Source organism: Antechinus flavipes, chromosome 1 (assembly GCF_016432865.1).
Source record: "Antechinus flavipes isolate AdamAnt ecotype Samford, QLD, Australia chromosome 1, AdamAnt_v2, whole genome shotgun sequence".
Classification (NCBI taxonomy): Eukaryota; Metazoa; Chordata; class Mammalia; order Dasyuromorphia; family Dasyuridae; genus Antechinus; species Antechinus flavipes.
The window spans coordinates 91,964,508-91,985,998 of record NC_067398.1 but is presented as its reverse complement, the minus strand read 5'-3'; the positions used below and the strand labels follow the sequence as shown (position 1 = coordinate 91,985,998).

General features: G+C 36.2%; 1 protein-coding gene across 2 annotated transcripts in view; it reads left to right on the top strand.

Annotated features, from left to right (window-relative positions):
- The first annotated feature begins 1,151 nt into the window (after positions 1–1,151).
- Positions 1,152–21,491, top strand: part of RAD23B (RAD23 homolog B, nucleotide excision repair protein) — an 87,918-nt gene continuing 67,578 nt past the window's right edge. Inside the window, exon 1 of one of the 2 annotated variants that reach the window (XM_051986900.1) lies at positions 1,152–1,559. In XM_051986900.1, the coding sequence (XP_051842860.1) occupies positions 1,467–1,559 (93 nt within the window). In that variant the 5' untranslated portion in view covers positions 1,152–1,466. The remainder of the gene's footprint in view (positions 1,560–21,491) is intronic. The other variant, XM_051986909.1, reaches the window with a different exon arrangement.

The following is a 21,491-nucleotide window of genomic DNA, read 5'->3' as shown; positions in this document are numbered from 1 at the left end:
TCTCCCCCATTAAGCTCCTTGAGAAGAGGGATTATTTTGTTCCATTTTTTTTTTTTAATTTATAATCTCAAGTGCCTAGAATAATGTCTGGCACACAGCCAAATATACTGGTTTGAATAAAGATTGTTTAGTTCTTTGTATCTCCAGCACATAGGTACAGTGACTGGCACATAATAGGTTCTTAAATGAGAATTCATTGACTAAAAACTAACCCCTCATTTTGGAGATGAAAAAAAATAGAGGCTGAAAGGATGAGGGGAATTCCTGTGAAGTCAGATTATGAGCAAAACAGAAACAAACTAACTGCTCAGTTTGGCTTTGCCTTAAATAGTTATGGGATTTGGGAAGTTGTACTTAGGCTATCTACTTAATATTGTTACTTTGAGGTTCAATGAGAACATCTGATAAATGCTTATAATCTTACGTAGGTGTAAATTACCAATTTAGTTATTTCTTTTGTACCTAGTTGTTTAACGTTTTTGCAAAAAGATGTTTGCCAAGTGTCCTCCATTAGACGGCTTTTCTTTGCATCTACAGCGCTTAATACAGTATCTGGCACATAGCAGGCGCTTAATTACTGCTAGTTGATTAATTTAGAAAAGCTTCTGTGAGTTAAATGAAGGAGTGTGTAAAGAACCGAGGCTATTCCAGTTTTACATTAATCTTAGCTCCCAACACAAACCGTGGCCCAGTTTCCTCCCTTTCTCCTGCACCCAGTCCCACGACTGCTTAGTATACCACTCACAGTGGAGAGGTGAATGCACTTCATTAGGAGGTAAATTGTGCAACATCGTCTGGAAAAGAGAGCGGGGGAGGCGAAACAGTCAAAGCAAGTGACAAGAAGTCTGAAACTCCTTTAATTGCCTAACTTCAGAGACCTCGCTAGCTATTGGATCGCCCTCCCACTCGATTCCACCATTTCATAGAGAAAGGCGGCGGAGTGGAGAAAAGTACAAGCCCTCCGGACGCAGGGGATCCCAAGCACGAGGTGCCAGCCCGGCAGCCGGAATTCCAGAAGCCGCTACTCCACCCCGCCCCCCACCCCCAGTCTCGGAACCTGCGTGAACGGGGACTACGTGCTGCGCGTGCGCACAACCCTCCTGCCTCCCCTGCGCCTGCGCGCTTCCCGACACCCTCCTCTTAACCCCTCCCCCAACTTCTTCGGGAGGGGGAGGGGGGATGTCGAAGCGAGTCATGATGGTGGCGACCAGGCCCTGATGAACTAGCGGATTCACTCACTGCCTCCCAGACCTGCCCGCAGCTTCTGAGGACGGACTCCCCGTTGGCCCCGTGCCTTGGGGAGAAGGCGATCGCGGCCGATCACGCCGGGGGAAAGCGACAGCGGGAGCGGCGGCGGCCCAGGCCCGGGGGAGAGGCCGCCCCGCAGGGTGAATGTGACCAACCCCACCAGCCACCTCGACCTCCCTCCCAGCGGGCCCGAGAGGCCGACCGAGCCCACAGCAACCATGGCGTCCGGGGGCGGCGGCGACACCATGCAGATCACTTTGAAGACCCTCCAGCAACAGACCTTCAAGATCGACATCGACCCTGAGGAGACGGTACGAAGTAGAGGGCCGCCCGCGCGAATGGGGGGAGGGGCGGGGAGCGCGCGAGCTCGGGCGGGGGCTGGGGCGCGGGGGTAGTGGGGTGAGGGGCGCGCGCCGCCTCCTGCTAGGAGAAGCGCGAGCTGCTAGGCGGGAGAGATTCGTCAGACGGGCGCGGACGCAGGGCTATTCGCCCCACCCCCAACCCCTGTCCCTGGGGATGACAAGGGGGCCCCAGCTGTTGTATTCGCGGGAAACTGGGGGAGGGTCGTCCTTTAGAAGGAAAGGAAGTGCTGGAGGGAGAGGAAAGTTGGCTTCGCGGGGCTCGTCTCAGCCTTTTGGGTCGTATCGGACGCTCGGAAAGAGCCCCACGAGAGATTTAGGAGGGGCAGACGGGAAGGAAAACCGCGGCTGCGCGGAACTGGAGACTCCTAAGGAGCAGCAGGCGGTGGGCAATGCGGCCCGAGCCTGGGTGAGGGGGGTGGGAAGGGGAACAGAAGACTCAGAATTGCCTTTGCGTGGGGGGAGCAATCCATGCTCAAGTGGTTCCTATGACTCAGGCTTGAGACCGGAGAAGCATAGAGGGGGAGGGAGGAAATGACCGCGAGATGCAACCTGGGGGCAGATGGTTGTGCTGAATACGCGACTAGGGGGAGGGCGTGGAGAGTCTGCGGAGCCCCGGGTCTGCTCTGGGGGAGGGGAGCCCGGGGAAGTGGAGTGCTTGGAGGTGGGGCCCGGAGGCTGTGGGAGTCCTATGGGTGGGATTGGGAAGTTAGCTGTTATTGCTGCTGCAGCAGGAGGACCTGTTTGGGAGCTGGGATATCAGAGGTTGGTAATGGAGACTCCAAAACCTGTTTAACTGGGATCAAGTTGCGGTGGTAATCAGAAGTTGGGAGAGAAGTGATGAAGGTAGCTTTCCAGTCCCAGGCCGTGCAGCTGCTGTGTTCGCTAGATCCTTCCAGGTGTGCATAGATAAATAAAACACTCCTTAAGCCTCAAACCCCAGGGATGAAAACCTTAGTCCAGTTCCTTGTAGAATATGTGACTGTAAATCTGTATCCTTTCTGAATCAGATACAAATTATACAAGTATTCTTTCCTCTTCAGCAGAGCCTCATGTTTCTACACAATTTTACGGCCTCAATAAAATCAGAATGTTAGAACTTAAAGGGATTTTAGAGATCATTTACGCTTTATTTGTACAAACGAAGGAACTAGGACATGGAAGAAGTAAAGTGAATAATGGAAAATTCAGAACTAGAACCTAAATTTCCTGTGTCCTAACTGCATTACATTATGATACTCCTTTCTCATTTTTCACCGTTTATCAGAGTTTTGAGCTTGTAGATATACTATTTGAAAAACATAAGCAGCAGTCATCAGGAGTAAACTAATCTGCCTAATATTCGCATAGTTTAGTACATCAAAATCTACTGTAATACGTTTTTATTGCAGTTTTAATATTTGTGACAACTAAGAGGGTGCAGTCACCACAAGTTTATTCCAGGTCTGGAAGTCTTGAGAATATAGATTTACCAAGTATGCTTTGGAACCGTGTATACCATACCAAATGGGAATGAAGCCTTCCTCGATTCATCCGTGTGGAAGTGATCTCTTCCTATTTGATCTCATGGCAATTTTTACTTTTGTATGTAACATTCTAACTTGTATTTATTCATATCTTTACTCCTTTTGATTGTAAATTCCTTAATGTCATAGGTTGTCTCATTCATCTTTATATCTTTGAATTCCCTTAATGGCTGGCAGACCATAAGCTTGACTGAATGAATGAATTCTGGTAGCCTAATGTTAAGATAAGTTTGTTTTTCCTTAATGAAAAAAAAATTGGTTATTTAATTTGTAATTTTTATTAAACAGTCACCCTTCTTGGTCCATGATTAAGTACATATAATATTGCTTTAAATATTTTTTAAAATCCTGGCCAACCTTTACTGAGTGTATAGAAGTGTTATTCTTCAGCTGTTACTTCATTTAGAATTTTCTTGGCAAAGATACTCAAGTGGTTTGCCATTTCCCCCTCCAGCTCATTTTCCAGATGGGAAACAGGTTCTAATTCTATTAACATCGGATTAAGTGACTTGTCCAAGGTCATACAGATAGTATGTATTTGTATGCCAGATTTGAACTCACCTGAGGCCAGATTTGAACTCGGGAAGGCTGACTTCCTGACTCCAAACCTAGCAGTCCATTTAATTTGCTGCCCAGCTGCTTAATATAAAAATGTGTAATATAAGAATTCCTAACCTGGAATTGTGACTGATTTTTGTGTTTTAAAAGTTTTTTTGTAGTTGGCAGACAGTAGATAGAGCACTGGGACTAGAGCTACCACTTAGTGGTAGAAGCCTAGGCAAGTCATTTAACCTCTTTTAGTTTCTTCAGTTGTAAAATGGGGATGTGGGGGAGCACCTAGCTACTTGTTAAATGCTTGTTCAGTTCCCTTGTTCTCTCTTGAAATAATTGATTCCCTGTTAATAGATTTGGGAATCACTTAAGAAAATTTTCCTTGAATTATTTCTTTATTTACTTTTCTAACAGGTAGAAAAATAGCTTGTGTGTGTTGGTATGAACAAAATCAATTCAACAAATATTTTATTAAGTCCCTTCTGTATGTAGAGTACTAGGTTAGGAACTTGCAGTGAGACTATTTAGATAAGATGCTATCTCTGTACTCATAGAGCTTGTAGTTCAGTAGAAAGATTATTATAAAAGTTATGAGTAAAGAGGTGCAAGATGCTTTTTTGAAATATGGAAGGGTGGTAATGTTTTATGGACAATGTATTTGATAGGTTCTCTAAAGCAGTGCTATAAAACAAATAGAAAGGGATCCCTGCAACTACATATTGATTTAGAAAACCACAAATAAACACACTGTTTTTTTGTATTTCTGACTGTCGATTCTTTATGAAAGTAAATCAGTTCTAGAGTTTACAATGCATTTCTGTAAAAAATGGGTAAGTTAATTTGAATAGTATGCTTATTTACCCCTGAATTCTATATATTTCCTTTATAATTATTTCCTACCCCCTGCAGGCTTGCAATACATGGAGTGGACCTGAATTGTATTAAAATATGTTGGGAAATATTTAACAAAATAATTTAAAATAAAATTATGTAGAATATAAATGATGTTACTATATGGTTTTTAAAATCAGTAAACAGCCAGTAAGGCTGTAGATCTTGTAATAGTTTCTGTTAAATTTGATGCTATTGTAAAGGATATATAGTCATTCAATATGTTAAAGATGTCTAGAGGGGGAGGGCATTGCAAGAATTGGAAATAGCTTTATGCGTCCCATATCTATATCTTCAGCTCTTCACTTTTGTTCAAACTGTGCCATGTAGTGTTCCCTTTCCCTGACCTATTATTCCTATTAGCTATTATTTTAAGGCCTTAGAATCCTTTCTGGCTTGCAGAAAAGGGTAATGAGAATAGGAATTAAGGAGAGATTGATTAAAAAAAAAATTGGTTAGAAGTTTACTAGTTGTCTCTGAACCCCAGTTTCTTCAACTGTAAAAGGGGGAAAATACTTTAAGTAACTTTTTGTAAGGAATGTGCTTTGACAGTTGCACAGCATAAAGTTGTTATACAAGGAATTTTGATTTCCTAAAAACTAAAAAGAGGATAAATGAAATATTTATGTATTTTTTCAACTAGTTCATCTGAATATTGCAAAGGGATGCCTGTAGCCCTTTGCAAACATTTAACTTGTTAATTTAAGATGAGAAATGAAGGTTGTTGACCTCTATTAAACCTAACATTTTAGAAGTGTAATTTCTAATTGCAACCCACCATTTATTGAGGCTGTGACCTTGAGCAAGCTACTTAGTTGTTTTGGTCTTAATCTCATTTTTAAAATTGAGGCTGTAGCACCAGTTTCTTAATAAGGACTCTAAATCTATCATCATAATCTATATGCTTGTTAGCAGTGTTTTTCACTCTGTTAATAATGTATATATTCTCAAGTATCAGACAAAAGTTTTTGGTATAGAAAAGTGACAAATGGACTTTTTGAACAAAAGTGATATAGTTTGTGCATGTTGCATCTTATAAAGATTTTGAGTTCAGGTGTAAGGTGATAGAATTAACCTTTACACCAGAAGTTACTTCCAACTAGAGACAAAAATCAAATCAATAAGCTGCTATTGTTTAGTTTTTTAGTTTTTAGGTTTTAGGCTTTTTTTTTTTCGTTGTTGTTTTTGCTGAGACAATTGGGTTTAAGCGACTTTCCCGGGGTCACACAGCTAGGAACATTAAATTTCTGGAGCCATATTTGAACTCAGGTTCTCTTGACTTCAGGGCTGGGGCTCTATCCACTGAACCACCTAGGTGCACCCCCCCCCTCCCTTTTTTTTTTTTTAAGTGTATTGATGCATTTTGTATTTGTGTTATATTCATAGTCCTTAAGAAAAATGTATATCTCTACTTACTTTTATTAATAAAAAAGAAAAGGACAGGTTAACCAATTGCAAATGCCACTAAAAATACTTCAAAAAGTTCTTTTGGGGTTTTTCCCCCCAGTCATGTGACTGACTATTTGGGATTTTCTTGGCAAAGGTACTAGAATGGTTTGTTATTTCCTTCTCCAGGTCATTTTACAAATGAGATAATTGAGGCATTCCGTAAATGACTTGCATAGGGTCTGAGATCAGATTTGAACTTTAGAGAATAGTCTTTCTGTCACTCTTATGTACTGTACCAACTTCTGGCACAGGGAGAAAAAAGCTCAAATACCAAAATAGAAATCCTGAAAATTCAAGAAGAAATTAACAAAATTGAAAACTAAAAAAACTAATAGGAGCTTTGTGGTGTTCTCTTCTTTTGTATATTATCGTTCTCCCTGGGAGCAGGTTTCCTGGGGAGGTTTTCTGGAGCAGCCTTAGTTTCAGTTCAAAGTAATAATCACCTCAAATACAGCCAGCTGATAAAATCCAAACGTTTATTTTCTCCTTCCGAGTCTTGTCTCCTTGCCTGGGGCTGGGCAGTTTTCTGGAGAGCCTTTCAGATCAGCCTTGGTCTCAGTGGGGGAAGTGCAGGAGACCAACTACCACGGTGGTGTGAGATGAAGTGAATGAATCTGGTTCTGCCCTGGAGAGTGGGCTTCTTCTGAAGGGACTGACGCTCCCTTCTCAATCTTTTCAACTGAACTTCTGATTGAGTCTCTGTCAGCTTCTTATATATGATCTCCCAAAGGTTGAGTCCTCCTCTGAGAGAATGGGATTATTGGTTTCTGACTTGTGAATCTCATACTTAATACTGACTTGTGAATCTCCCAAAAGTGTGAACTCCAATGAGTACTTAAATAGATTAGTGAGCTAGAGAATTTGCTAAGTACCATGCTAAATTAGGCAACTGACTTATCATTTTGTAAGGATTCTAACAGAGCTTAAAAAAAAAAACCCAAACTTTTGGAGTAGCTAAGTGACAAGTGGTCAGAGCACCATCCCTGAAGTCAGGAGGACCCGAGTTAAAATATGGCCTCACTTAACATTTCCTAGCTATGTGAACCTGGGCAAGTCACTTAACCCCAATTGCCTCAGCAATTAAAAAAAACAAAACTGGTTAAAAAGAGAAACCTTTCACTAATTTGAAAAAGAAAGTAGAAAACTAAATTGCCAAAATGAAAGGAAAAATTTTAAAATTTAAAAGAAGTAAAGGAAATCATTAGAAGCTATTTTGTCCAGCTATATGTCAACAAAAGCAACAGCTTTATAGTTTTTAGAAAGAGCAAGTCAATTTGCAGGCCCTTGTGGATGACTTTGCAAATCAAAATTATCTTAACTGGCTACTATTCTTTTATAATCTGGTTTTTGTTTGTTTTGTTGTTGTTTTTAAGAATATAGATTTTGTGACATTCTGCCCTTTTTATTGAGTCTGTATCCATGTCCTTCCCTCTAACTCTGGGACTACCCTAAGACACTCTACTAGGCTGTCTCTTCATTTCTTTCTGTCTTGGATGATTTCTTCATTTCTGTGGATAAAATTGTTATCTAGGCAGTTCAACAAATTGTCAAGCTTATTTTTCGGCTGAACTCTATTACATAAATGACTAGCAGACAGGATGTCCCATTGGTATCTCATCTTATTTTCTAAATTCATCCCTCTTCCAAAATTTCTATCAAGAGTATCGCCATTCTTCTAATCCTTCAGGTCTTCAACCTCAGACATATTCATTCTCTTGCCTTCACAGAAATCATCTGTTGCTAAGTTTTTTGAATCTGCCTTAATATCTCCTTACCTGTTTCTTTTCCTCCACTTATATTGACACAGCTCTAATTCAAGTTATCATCCTGTTTGTCTCATCTATTGTTATAGCCTCCTAATTGTCTCTGTTTTTGTTATTTATCTTGGTCTTTCTTTTCAGTTCTTCATGACCTCATTTGAGATTTTTTCTTTGTAAAGATACTAGCGTGGTTTGCCATTTTCTTCAGCTCATTTTACAGATGAGGGCTAAGGCAAACAGTTAAGTTACCTTGCCCAGGGTCACATAGCTAGTAAATGTCGAACATGAGATTTGAATTTGGGGAGATAGACCTCTATCCACTTTGCTATCTAGCTAACTTCCTAAATATATTTATTCACTTTCCAAAGCACCTTCTAAATAGTTGCCAAAATAATTGTCCTAGTCCATGTATCACTCCCCTATTCAGTAAACTTCTAGTTAGAATCTACAAATACAAAGTCCTTTCTTTATAGATTTTTATTTACAAGGGTAATTTCATAGCTTTTAAGTTTTTCAAAACCACTTTGCTTTATAATATTGTAGTCATATCATGATGTTCATTAAGTAACCCCAGATTTCTATGAATTTGTTCCTTTCATGAAATACTTCATTATATTCATATATGTATTCAGCTAGTCTCCAAATTGATGGGTTCCCTCTTCTTTTTTCTTTTCTTTTTTTTTGTCTTTCAATTGTAAAATCTAAATATTCAGTCCTAGTCTTTATCTTGAGCTACAGTTCCAAACACCCAACTGCGTTTTGTAGATCAGTTGAATACATCTCATTCGTCAAGTTCAAAACAAATCTCATCTTTTCCCCCAAATAATTTCCCTCCTTTCGAATTTCCCTATTACTTATTAGTGACAACACCATCCTCTCAATCATATATATGACAGACTTGCAACCTAGACATCATTCTCTATTTCTCACTTACTTTCCCACCCCAATATCCAATTGTCTTTTTTTTTGTTTTGTTTTTGGTAGTATTTCTTCTTTGATGGGACTTGAAATTTCAGTATCATTCTTCTCACACCATTTATCCAATCTGTTGCCAGATCTTGTCATTTCAACTTTCACATCATCTCACTCTCACAGTTAATTCTCTAAATCTACATAGCTACCATTCACATTTATGTCCCCATTATCTCACATCTGGACCACCAACTAGATCATTATTGGTCTCCCTGTCCTATGTCAAATCTCCTCATTTCAGTTCATTGTCCATTTTCATTGTCAAGGTGATTTTTTTTTTTTTTAAGCATTTTCTTAACTTGGCTATTTTTTACTTCTCAAGTCTTGCATGTTAATTCCTTCCATGAATTCTTCAATCTAGCTATCCTATCCTGATGGCTGTTCCTTGGATGCAATATTCATTAACCCACTTCAATGCCTTTTCAACACATTGCCCTATTTTCTCTTCTTAGATAGTTTTGCCTCATGCCTTAATTTAGAGATGTTTGCTTCAGTTATTACTCCCACTTTGCTTTCCTCCCTCCTTCCTTCCTTCCTTCCTTCCTTCTTCTCTCCCTCTCTTCCTTCTTCCCTCCCCTGAGGCAATTGGGGTTAAGTGACTTGTCCAGAGTTGCAAAGCTAGGAAGTGTTAAGAGTCTAAGGCCAGATTTGAATTCAGGTACTCCTGACTTCAGGGATGGTACTCTATCCACTGTGCTGCCTAGCTGCCCCCCACATTGCTTTCCAATTTAACTGCATTGATTTTTATTTGTGGAGGATTTTTAAATATACTGTAATCAAAATTGTCGATTTTATATACTGTAATCTTTTCCCTTTTCCAACAAAGAATGCTTTCCTTGACCTTAGTAGTAAAAGGTTATCTCCTTCTTTCTTTCTCTACTTTATTATTTATACCTTTTATGCCTAGGTCATGTATCCATTTGGAGTTTTTTTTGTGTGTGTGTGTGGTATATGTCAACTATTTTGTGTATCTTTCCCAATTTTGTTCAAATAGTGGGTCCTTTCCCCAGTAATTGGAGGTCCTGGTTATTTGCTTCCTTATCTTGGGTAGCTGATTTGTCGCACTAATCAACCTTTCTGTTTTAAAAAAATTTTGATTATTGCTTGATGGTATAGCTTGAGATTTGGTGCCATTTCTTTTCCCCCTCATTTTAAACTACTAGGTTTTATTATTTCCTTTTAAATTCATGACCTTTTCCTCTTTTGGATTAATTTTAATATTTTTATCTTGTTTCTATAAAGTCATAATCCTTTAGTAATTTGGTATGGGACAGAATCTTTCAATTAGGTGATGGTATCATTTTTATTATATTAGCATTTATTATGTTGGCAGAAACTAACCATGACTAATCTCCAGTTATTTGACTTCATTTCTGTTAAAAAAAAAATTATGTTGTGTTCATATAATTCTTAGGTATGTCCTGATAGATGGATTTCCCAATGTCTTAATATATTCTGAAGTTACTTCAATGGAATTTATGTCTCTTCTTGCTGGTTTTATTAGTAATATACTGAAATAGTGATTTATTTGAATTTGTTTACTCACTTAGTGAAGTTATCTAGGATGTATTTTTATTGCTCCGGTTATTTATTCATTTATTTGTTCATTTATTGGTCCAGAATCTGAAAGGGGGAATGGGAGAGAAGTAAACTATCCTTAGCCCTAGGGTCTTCGTCAAATGAAGATTCTGGACCTAGAAGAATGGTGAAATAAGAGAGCAGTTGCTGGGGGATGGGAGCAACTCTAGGTTGAAAAATACCATGGAAACTAAGATGGAAGTCAGAAGATTTTAAGAGCTTTATGTGTATCATGTTAATTGAAATAAAATTAGAATAGCTACAACTAGGTGATTGATTCATGATCTAGAAAGATCTTTATAAGTGAAAATACTGGGCCAAAGTTGATAGAACAGAATTTAATAGGAATAAATGTAAAGTCATAGACTTGCAATTTAAATTTTAAAAAATTAGCCTTCTAAATACAATGGGTCAGAGAAATAGATAAAACAGTTTGTAAAAGATCTGGTGACTTTAATGATCTGAAGTTTCAGTATGAATCAGCATTATAAGGTATCCAAAAAGGTTATTGGTACCTTAGCGTGCTATAAAAGGAAATGTGGCATCCACAACTAGGGAGGTGATAGTTCCTCTATATAGTACCCTCCTTGGATTACATGAGGAATATTATATACATAGCAATTTGTTCAGCATTCAAAATAAGTTCACTAAAATGTGGAAAGACTTGAGATTATACTTTATTAGGATCTTTTTTGGAAGCAAGTTTGCTTAACCTGGAATAGAGAAGATTTAAAGGAAGACAATAAATGTTTTCAAGTACTTGTTCAGTATTAGAAAAGAGAATAGACTTGTTCTGTTGATTCCCCAGAGAGCATAATTAGCTAATTCAGGTGAAAGAAAATGAACAACACTGTCATCACATTTTATTTGCCATTAGAGGTACAAAAAATATAAAATTCCAGTAAAGTTTAAAGTTGAGCAGTTGGAATAGGGGAAAAAGTAGGAAAACATACTTTAAAGAAAATGAAATTCAATAACCTCAACTAATCCCACTAAGAAAAGTCAATCTTTTTATATCTCCCTAATTAATTTCCAAATCTTTTTTAATCCTTTCTAAAACTTTTCATGGTTCCTCCAATCTCTCAGCTAAAAACTTTGCTTCATATTTTACTTTAAAAAAAATTCTATTATTATTCTATAAGAAATGACCAGCAGGATTAATACAGAAAGACTTGGAAACACCTACATGATAATGATGCTAAATGAAATGAGCAGAACCATGAGATCATTATACACTTCAGTAACAATGCTATATGAGGATCAATTCTGATGGAAGTGGCTATCTTTGCAATGAGAGGATCCGAATCAATTCCAATTGATCAGTGATGAACAGAACCAGCTACATCCATCAGAAGAACACTGGGAAATGAGTGCGGACCACAACATAGCATTTGCACTCTTTCTGTTTGTTTGCATTTTTGTTTTTCTTCCCAGGTTATTTTTACCTTCTTTTTAAATCTATTTTTTCTTGTGCAACAAGATAACTGTATAAATATGTATACATATATTGTATTTAACATATACTTTAACATGTTTGGGATTGCTTGCTATCTAGGGGAAAAAGGAGGGGAAAATGTGGAATAGAAGTGTTTGCAAGGTCAGTGTTGAAAAATACCCATGCATATGTTTTGTCAATAAAAAGTTATAATTTAAAAAATTCTAAGCCATTGTCCAAGATAAAGATCTTCATCCCACTCTCTCATCTCACCGTGACTCAGATGACTTACCACTTCATCTTTCTTCACAGATTACTTTAGGAGGTTATCTTCCCCTTACCCCCAACACACATACCTCACTTTGTCTTAAATAGATTGTCCCTTGTGATATCCCCATTCTGTTATCTTCATTCTCTCACTCTTACTTGCTTCCTCCCTACCACCTATAAATATGTTCTTCTCCATCTACGATCTATGCACTTTGTCTCTCCCAACCCCATAATTATTCTTCTCTCTTCCCTTTTGTGGCTAAACTCCTTGAGAAAGCCATGTGTAATTAAACTTCTATTTCTTTTCCTCACACTTTTCTTAGTTCTCTACAATCTAATTCTAGCCTCATCCAACTAAACTATTTTCTCCAAGTTACCAGTAGTCTCTAAATTGCCGAATATAATCATCTTTTCTAAATCCTTATTTTTCATTTCTGCAGCCTTTAACACTATCTCCCTCATCTTGATATTTTCTTTTCTCAAGGTTTTTGAGACACTTTTTCCTCCTGCCTTTCTGACATCTTCCTTTCTAATATTGTCATTTGCGTCACACTAACTGAAGGTGACCCCAAGGTGTTTTCTTCCTTTTCTGTACTGTCTCAGTGATTCGTGTTTTCAATTATCTCTATACAGATGATAGCTACATCTGTACTGTATAAATGACCAGTAGCCAGTCTCTTCCCAACTTCCTCCATATTTCCAAAAGGCCTACTAGAAATCTGAAACTACATATTCCATAGCTATTTCACATTCATCATGTACAAAACTGAACTCATCATTTCTCCCAACCTTCCTTACTTCCTAACTTCTATTACTATGGAGGTTACTACTATCTGCTCAGTTCTGGGGGGATGTTTGTGGGGGGGAGACTAGGGTGTTGGGGGGGTGGTCTCATTCACCTATGTCCAATCGGTTCTCAAATCTTATAATCTTGATCTTAAGAGTATATATGGTATTCTCTCTTTTGATTCTGCCATAATGCCAGTCCTTATTACCTCGGGTGTGACTATTGTAATAGCCTGCCTGGGTGGTCTTCTTGCCTTAAGGCTTTCTATTAGTATTATGTTCCTTTCAGCTGACAAAATGATTTTCTAAAACCCAGTTTATTAAACTGTAGTTCTTGACGCCATAAGGGGTCTTGTAACTGAATGTTGGGGGGGGGTTATCAAATTATTATTTGTTATTAGTAAATGTTTGAGTTACACCTATTTTATATACCTATATATCCTGTGGTCACATAACATTTTCTCAGGCTGGAAGGGGTGGCAAGTAGGAAAAAAAATTAAGAAATCCTTTTTTAAAATATATATTATTAGCCTTTTATTTTTCTAAATAAATGCAAAGATAGTTTTCAACATTCACCTTTGCAAAACCTTATATTCCAAATTTTTCTCCCTCCCTCCTCCCCCATAGACAATAAGCAATACAATATAGGTTAAACATGTGCAATTCTTCTAAATGTATTTCTATATTCATCATTCTGTATAAAAAAAAACACATCAAAAGGTGAAAAAAAAACAAACAATAAAAAAAGTTAAAATACTATGCTTTGATCCACAGTCAGGCTCCATAGTTCTCTGAATGCAAATGGCTCTTTCCATCACAAGTAAATTGGAATTGGTTTGATTCACCCCATTGTTGAAAAGAGCAAAGCCCAAGTCAGTTGATCATCACATTATCTTATTGCTATGTGCAGTGTGTTCTCTTGGTTCTCCTCATTTCACTTAGCATCAGCTTATGCAAGTCTTTTCTGAAATAATTTCCATTATATTCATATATCGTAGTTTATTCAGTCATTCTTCAAGTGATGGGCATCCTAAAGTTTCCAGTTCCTTGCCACTACAAAAAGGGCTGCCACAAACACTTTTTGCACATGTGGGTCCTTTTCCCTTTTTTATTATCTCTTTGGGATACAGAGCCAGTAGATACACTGCTGGATCAAAGGGAAAGCACAGTTTGTTAGCTCTTTGGATATAGTTCCAAATTGCTCTCCAGAATGGTTGAATCAATTCAGAACACCAACAGTGTATTGATGTTACAGTATTCCCATATCCTCTCCAACATTTATCATTATCTTTTCCTGTCATTTTAGCCAATCTGAGAGGTGTGAAATGGTACCTCAGAGTTGTGTTAATTTGCATTAAATCAATGGTGATTTAAAGCATTTTTTCTTATGACTAGAAATGACTTCTAATTTTATTGTTCGAAGAAGCTCTTTTCTAAAAGCATCTGTCTGACTAGGCCCACCTCCCAATTTAATCTAATCCAGTAGCTCCTTCTTATTTCCAGGATCAAATATAAAATCTTCCTTTTGGCTTTTGGCTTTCCTTTCTTTACCTCTCCTTTCCCAGGATTTGAAAATGAACCCAGTTATTTCACAAGCTCCTAAGATTTTGATTCACTTCAACTAAACTTTTAAGTGCTTATTGTAAGTTAGTATAGGAACGTAGCTATGATCTTGCCCTTGTGAACCTTATGATTGTAATAATAATGAATAAAGGAAAAGAATTATTAAGTATTTACTACATGCAAAGCACTGGGCTAAAATCAGCAAGGGGACATTGAATGGTATGAAAGATCTCATTCACAAGATGTGGTGAGAAAATGGGAAACCTTTCATATATTTTCTTTATTCTTTTTTATTTCCTTTCATCTACCCATCTTCCCCAAGCAAGCTATATATATAGTTTTTTTTTTTTAAAGTATATACGTATACATATGAAGATGTGTACATACACATCCTGCCCCCCCCATGCAAACACACACACACACACACACACACACACCCCTACACCCCTTATCCCTCCTTAATCTTTGCTTTATTTCTATTCCTTAACTTGCTTTGCTATTATTTAACTTAGCCCCACCCATGGATCCCTCATTTGTCTTCCCTCACCCTTTGCTTTCTCTCCCCCTTCTCCCCCCCCTTCCCTCTCCTTATTTTTTATTAGATTTTGGAGGGTGCTATACATATGTAGTGTACCATTAGTTTCCCAATGTGAGTAGAACTATAAGCCCTCCTTGCCCTCCAATGCCTCTGTCTACTGAACTTCCTCTGAACTTCATTTGTATAACAAAATTACTATTTTTACCTTAACTCTGACCTGATTTTTCTTTTGAGCTATCCTATTGCTGATGTCAATCTTAAACATATGGTATACAGTTCCCATATAAAAAAATATAAACAATTTGTTCATGTTTAAGCAATTTATTCCTCTTCTGTTAACCTATATTTTTGTAGGTATCTCTCCATTTCACTTAGGTTATCAAATTTATTGGCATAAAGTTGGTCAAAATAACTCCTAATTATTGATCTAATTTCCTCTTCATTAGTGGAAAGTTCTCCCTTTTCATTTTTAAGATTAACAATTTGATTTTCCTCTTTATTTTTTCTAATCAGATTTGCCAAAGGTTTATCTATTTTGTTGTGTTTTTTTTTTTCATAAAACCAACCCTTAGTTTTATTTATTAGTTCATTAGTTTTTTTACTTTAAATTTTTCCTTATCAACTTTTATTTTTAGAATTTCAAGTTTAGTATTTCATTGGGGGTTTTTAATTTGTTCCTTTTCTAGCTTTTTTAGTTGCAAGCCCAATTCATTGATCTTCTTTTTCTCTGTTTTATGCAAGTAAGTCTCTAGAGATATAAAATTTCCCCTTGTTACCACTTTGGCTGCATCCCACAAATTTTGGTATGTTGTCTCATTGTTGTCATTCTCTTTGGTTGAAATTATTGTGTCTATGATTTGCTGTTTCACCCATTCATTCTTTAGGATGAGATTAGTTTGCAATTATTTTTTGGTCTGTTTCCCCCTGGCTTTTATTGAATATAGTTTTTATTGTATCATGATCTGAAAAGAACGCATTTACTATTTCTTCTTTTCTGCATTTGATTTTGAGGTCTTTATATCCTGATATATAGTCACTTTTTGTATAGATTCCATGAACTGCGGAAAAGAAAGTGTACTCCTTTCTGTCTCCATTCAGTTTTCTCCAAAGATCTATGGTACCTAACTTTTCTAGTATTCTATTTATCTCTTTAACTTCTTATTTATTTTGTGGTTTGATTTATCTAGTTCTTAGAATGCAAGGTTGAAATCTCCGACTATCATAGTTTTGCTGTCTATTTCTTCTTGGAGCTCTCTTAACTTCTCCTTTAGGAATTTCCATGCTATATCACTTGGTGCATATATATTTAATAGTGATATTGTTTCCTATCCATGCTATATTTTAGCAAGATAATAGTTTCCTTCCTTATCTCTTAATTAGATCAATTTTTGCTTTTGCTTGATTTGAGATCAGGATAGTTACCCCTGCTTTTTTAAAATTTCTGCTCCAGCCTTTTGCCTTTACTCTGTATCAGTCATTCTGCTTTAAATGTGTTTTCTTGAAAGCAACATATTGTAGGATTCCAATTTGTTCATGTTAAATTCCTTAAATTTTATCTTTGGTATTAGCTCTTATATGTTAAGTTTTTTATTGAGTTTGGATTTGATTGGTAGAAAGACCTGAAAATCTCCAAGTTCATTAAATACCCATTTTTTTTTCCCATTGGATAATTTTTGGCCTAGTGTTTTTGATCATAGATGTGATTCCTGTATCTGTATACAATCTTTTATTGTAGCTGCTGCTAAGTCCTGTACAATTCTATTTATATCTGTAGCTTATTTGACATTTTTTTCTTGTTTCTTGCAAAATTTTCTCTTTGATCTGTGGGATTCAAAATTTGGCAATAATATTCCTATATGTTTTCCACAAAGGATTTCATTGAGGTGGTGATTAGTGAATTTTTTCTATTTCTACTTTCCCCTCATGTTTTATTAGTCCAGGACAATTTTTCTTTAATTATTTCTTGCATTATTGTGTCAAGGTTCTTTTTTTGGTCACAATTTTCAGGTAGTCCAATTATTATATTTTCTCTTCTTGATCTGTTATCCAGATGTGTTTTTTAAATAAGATGTTTCATATTCTGTTCTATTTTTTCATTCTTTTATAGTAGTTTTGTTATTTCTTGGTCTCATAGTTTCAATGGCTTCCCTTTCCTGATTGCAATTTTCAGAGTTAATTTCATCTTTGAGACTTTCTTTATCTACTTTGTTAACTTTTTTTTTTTTTTTGATAATTGATTTTTATCGGATTTTTAAAAAAGGTTTTCTTCAGTGTCTCATTTGATTTTTAAATTCTTTTTTGAGTTCCATAAATTTTGGGCAAGGAGACATTTCACTTTACTTTTTGGGGTAGAAGCTTTTTTTACTTAAGTATCCTACTGAAGATAAACTCATGTATTCCCTGTTGCCATGAGTTTCTATGGTTAGGTTATTTCTTCTTTGCCCTTTTTTTTTGGGGAGGGGGCAAGAGGTATTAGTGTAAGCCATTCATTTATTTTCAGCAGCACAAAATAACTGGCAACAGAATGTTTTTTATTCTTTTTTTCTTTTAAGCAAAGTCTTAATTTTACTATATTTATTGTATATATAAAGTATGGAAGTAATTTTTTTTTTCTGGGCTATTATTTAAGGAATATCGGTCCAAAGCTAATCAGACATAGTGGATTCTGTTGCTAGTTTTACATTGAAATTATCCTTTTGCATTATTTGTGATGAGTAATAGCCAGATTCCAGCATGTAAATACCTTACTCATCAGCAAAATATTATTTAATTTTTTTATAAGCTCATTCTTGTACTTTCATAGAACTTCATTATATGTTAGCATCTAATGTCAGATAATTTAAGATTTGGAAGTGACTTGGGAGATAGTTTAATCATGCCCTCTCATTTTACAGATGAAAAATTGTTTCATGTGATTGACTTGTTTTGTGCTAATCAGCTAGTTAGTGACTGGATTACTAGAACTCGGATCTCTTGATTTCTGATTTAATGCACTTTATACTACATTTTATTAATTCAATTCCTGTATCTAGTAGGGGAGGGGAATATACGTTTAAGAAATGTTAGTTAATGAATTAAGATAGAAGATAAAGGGGTTAAGCTACCGATTTTTAGGCTGAATTACCTAATCTTGAATATCTGCAAAATAATTGGATTAGAGGCACACACCTTGTGTGCCCAATTCCTCAACTGGATATTGATATGAATTTTTCATCAAGTACTGCTTTGGTTGCATTTCCACAAATTTTGATTATGTTGTTATCACTAATGAATTTATGGATCTTATAATTTGTTCTTTGATCCACTTGTTTTTTAGGATTCGATTATTTAGTTTCTGATTAATTTTTAATCTTTGTTTCAGTTGCCTCTTATTGAATGTAATTTTTATTGTATTACTATCTCAAAAGGATGTTTTGATATTTCTGCTATTCTTCATTTGTTGGTGAGGTTTTTATACCTTAATGCAAGGCCAATTTTTATGAAGGTGCTATGTACAGGCAAGAAAAAAGGTATATTCTTTTTCCATAGCTAGCTAACTTTTCTAGAATTCTATTCATCGCCATAATTTACTTTATGGTTATATTTATTAATTCTGAGAGAAAATTGAGGTCCCTTTCACCACTAGAATAATTTCAACTATTTCCTCTTGCAGTTCATTTTAACTTTTCCTTTAGAAATTTGGGTGCTATGCTATTTGACACACATGTTTGTTATTAATAATTCATTGTTGTCTGTGGTATGTCTTTTACCAAAATACACTTTCCCCAGTTATCTCTTAATTAAATCTGTTTTTGTTTTTACTCAATCCAAGATGATTATTGTTATTCTTACAATTTTTACTTCCATTGAAGCATAGTAGATCCTATTCCAGCCCCTTATTTTAACCTCTCTGTTTAAGTGTGTTTTTTATAAATGCGCATATTGTTGGATTTTGCTTTTCTAATCCATTTTGCCATCCATTTCCTTTTTATGGTGAGTTCATCCCATTTACTTTTATAGTTATAATTGTGAATTTCTTTCCATCCAGTTTTCTTTATCCTCCTTTTTAAACTCTTTCCTCAAATGATTTTTGTTTCTGACCACTCCCTTAATCCACCCTCCATTTTATCACCACCTTTCCTTTTCTTGTCTCCCCCTTTTTTATTTTTATTATTTTTAATTTTTAATAGCTTTTTATTTACAAGTTATATGCATGGGTAATTTTACAGCATGGACAATCGCCAACCTTTTGTTCTGATTTTTCCCCTCCTTCCCCCCACTCCCTCCCCTAGATGGCAAGATGACCAATACATGTTAAATATATTAAAGTATAAATTAAATATAAAATAAGTATATATGTCTGAACCATTGGTTTGTTGTACAAAAAGAATCGGACTCTGAAATATTGTACAATTAGCCTAAGGAAATCAAAAAATGCAGGCAGGCAAAAATATAGGGATTGGGAATTCAATGTAATGGTTCTTAAGTCATCTCCCAGAGTTCTTTTACTGGGTGTAGCTGGTTCAGTTCATTACTGCCCCATTAGAACTGATTTGGTTCATCTCATTGCTGAAGATGGTCGGGTCCATCAGAATTGATCATCATATGGTGGTGTTGTTGAAGTATATAATGATCTCCTGGTCTTGCTCTATTTCACTCAGCACCAGTTCGTGTAAGTCTCTCCAGGCCTTTTTGAAATCATCCTGTTGGTCATTTCTTACCGAACAATAATATTCATATACCACAATTTATTCAGCCATTCTCCAATTGATGGGCATCTACTCAGTTTCCAGTTTCTGGCCATTACAAAGAGGGCTGCTACAAACATGTGTGTACATACAGATCCCTTTCCCTTCTTTATGATCTCTTTGGGATATAAGCCCAGTAGTAACACTGCTGGATCAAAGAGTATGCACAGTTTGATAACTTTTTGAACATAGTTCCAAATTGCTCTCCAGAATGGTTGGATGTATTCACAATTCCACCAACAATGTATTGGTGTCCATGTTTTCCCACATCCCCTCCAACATTGAGCATTATGTTTCTCTATCATTCTAGCCAGTCTGACAGGTGTGTAGTAGTATCTCAGAGTTGCCTTAATTTCCATTTCTCTGATTGATAATGACTTGGAGCATCTTTTCATTTGGCTACAAATAGTTTCACTTTCTTCGTCTGAGAAGTGTCTGTTCATATCCTTTGATTATTTATCAATTGGAAAATGGCTTGATTTCTTATAAATTAGAGTCAATTCTCTATATATTTTGGAAACGAGACCTTTATCAGAACCTTTGATTGTAAAAATATTTTCCCAGTTTATGGCTTCCCTTCTAATCTTGTCTACATTAGTTTTGTTTGTACAAACACTTTTCAGTTTGATGTAATCAAAATTTTCTATTTTGTGATCAGTAATGATCTCTAGTTCTTCTCTGGTCATAAATTCCTTCCTCTTCAACAGGTCTGAGAGGTAAACTATCCTGTGTTTCTCTAATTTATTTATAATCTCATTCTTTATGTTTAGGTCATGAACCCATTTTGACCTTATCTTGGTATACGGTGTTAAGTGTGGGTCCATGCCTAGTTTCTGCCATACTAGTTTCCAATTTTCCCAGCAATTTTTGTCAAACAGTAAGTTCTTATTCCAAAAGCTGGGGTCTTTGGGTTTGTCAAACAATAGGTTGCTATAGTTATTGACTGTTTTGTCCTTTGAACCTAATCTATTCCACTGATCAACTAATCTATTCCTTAGCCAATACAAATGTTTTGGTAACTGCTGCTCTATGATATAATTTTAGATCTGGTACAGCTAAGCCACCTTCATTTGATTTTTTTTTTTTTTTTTCATTAGTTCCCTTGAAATTCTTGACCTTTTGTTTTTCCATATGAACTTTGTTGTTATTATTTCTAGGTCATTAAAATGTTTTTTGGGGAGTCTGATTGGTATAGTGCTGAACAAATAGATTAATTTAGGTAGTATTGTCATCTTTATTATATTTGCTCGCCCTATCCAAGAGCATTTAATATTTTTCCAGTTGGTTAGATCAGACTTAATTTGTATGGAAAGTGTTTTGTAGTTTTGCTCATAGAGTTTCTGATTTTCTCTTGGCAGATAGATTCCTTAAGTATTTTATACTGTCAGTAGTTACTTTAAATGGAATTTCTCTTTATAACTCTGTTGGATTTTGAATGCTGATGACTTAATGTGGGTTTATTTTGTATCCTGCAACTTTGCTAAAGTTGTGGATTATTTCTAATAACTTTTTAATAGAATCTAAATTTAATAGAATTTAATAGAAATGTCCCCCTTTCTTTTAATTGCTTCCTCCTACTTTATTCTGGGATAAGATAGATTTTTTTTTTTTTTAATACCAGAGTGAATGTATGTATTCAGTGGCATTTCAGGGCTCATCTGCTTCATAGTTCTCAATGAGGAAAGATTGCTCCAGCACTTGACATTAACTCAGCACTCATCACATTTGGTTGTAAGTCTTGGTTGAGCTGTAGGAAGTGAGTTTGGTTAGGCGTGTTGCCCAACGCCACTGTCACTACTTTAGACTGCTCCCCAGTGCAGCACTGTCCGTTTGGAGT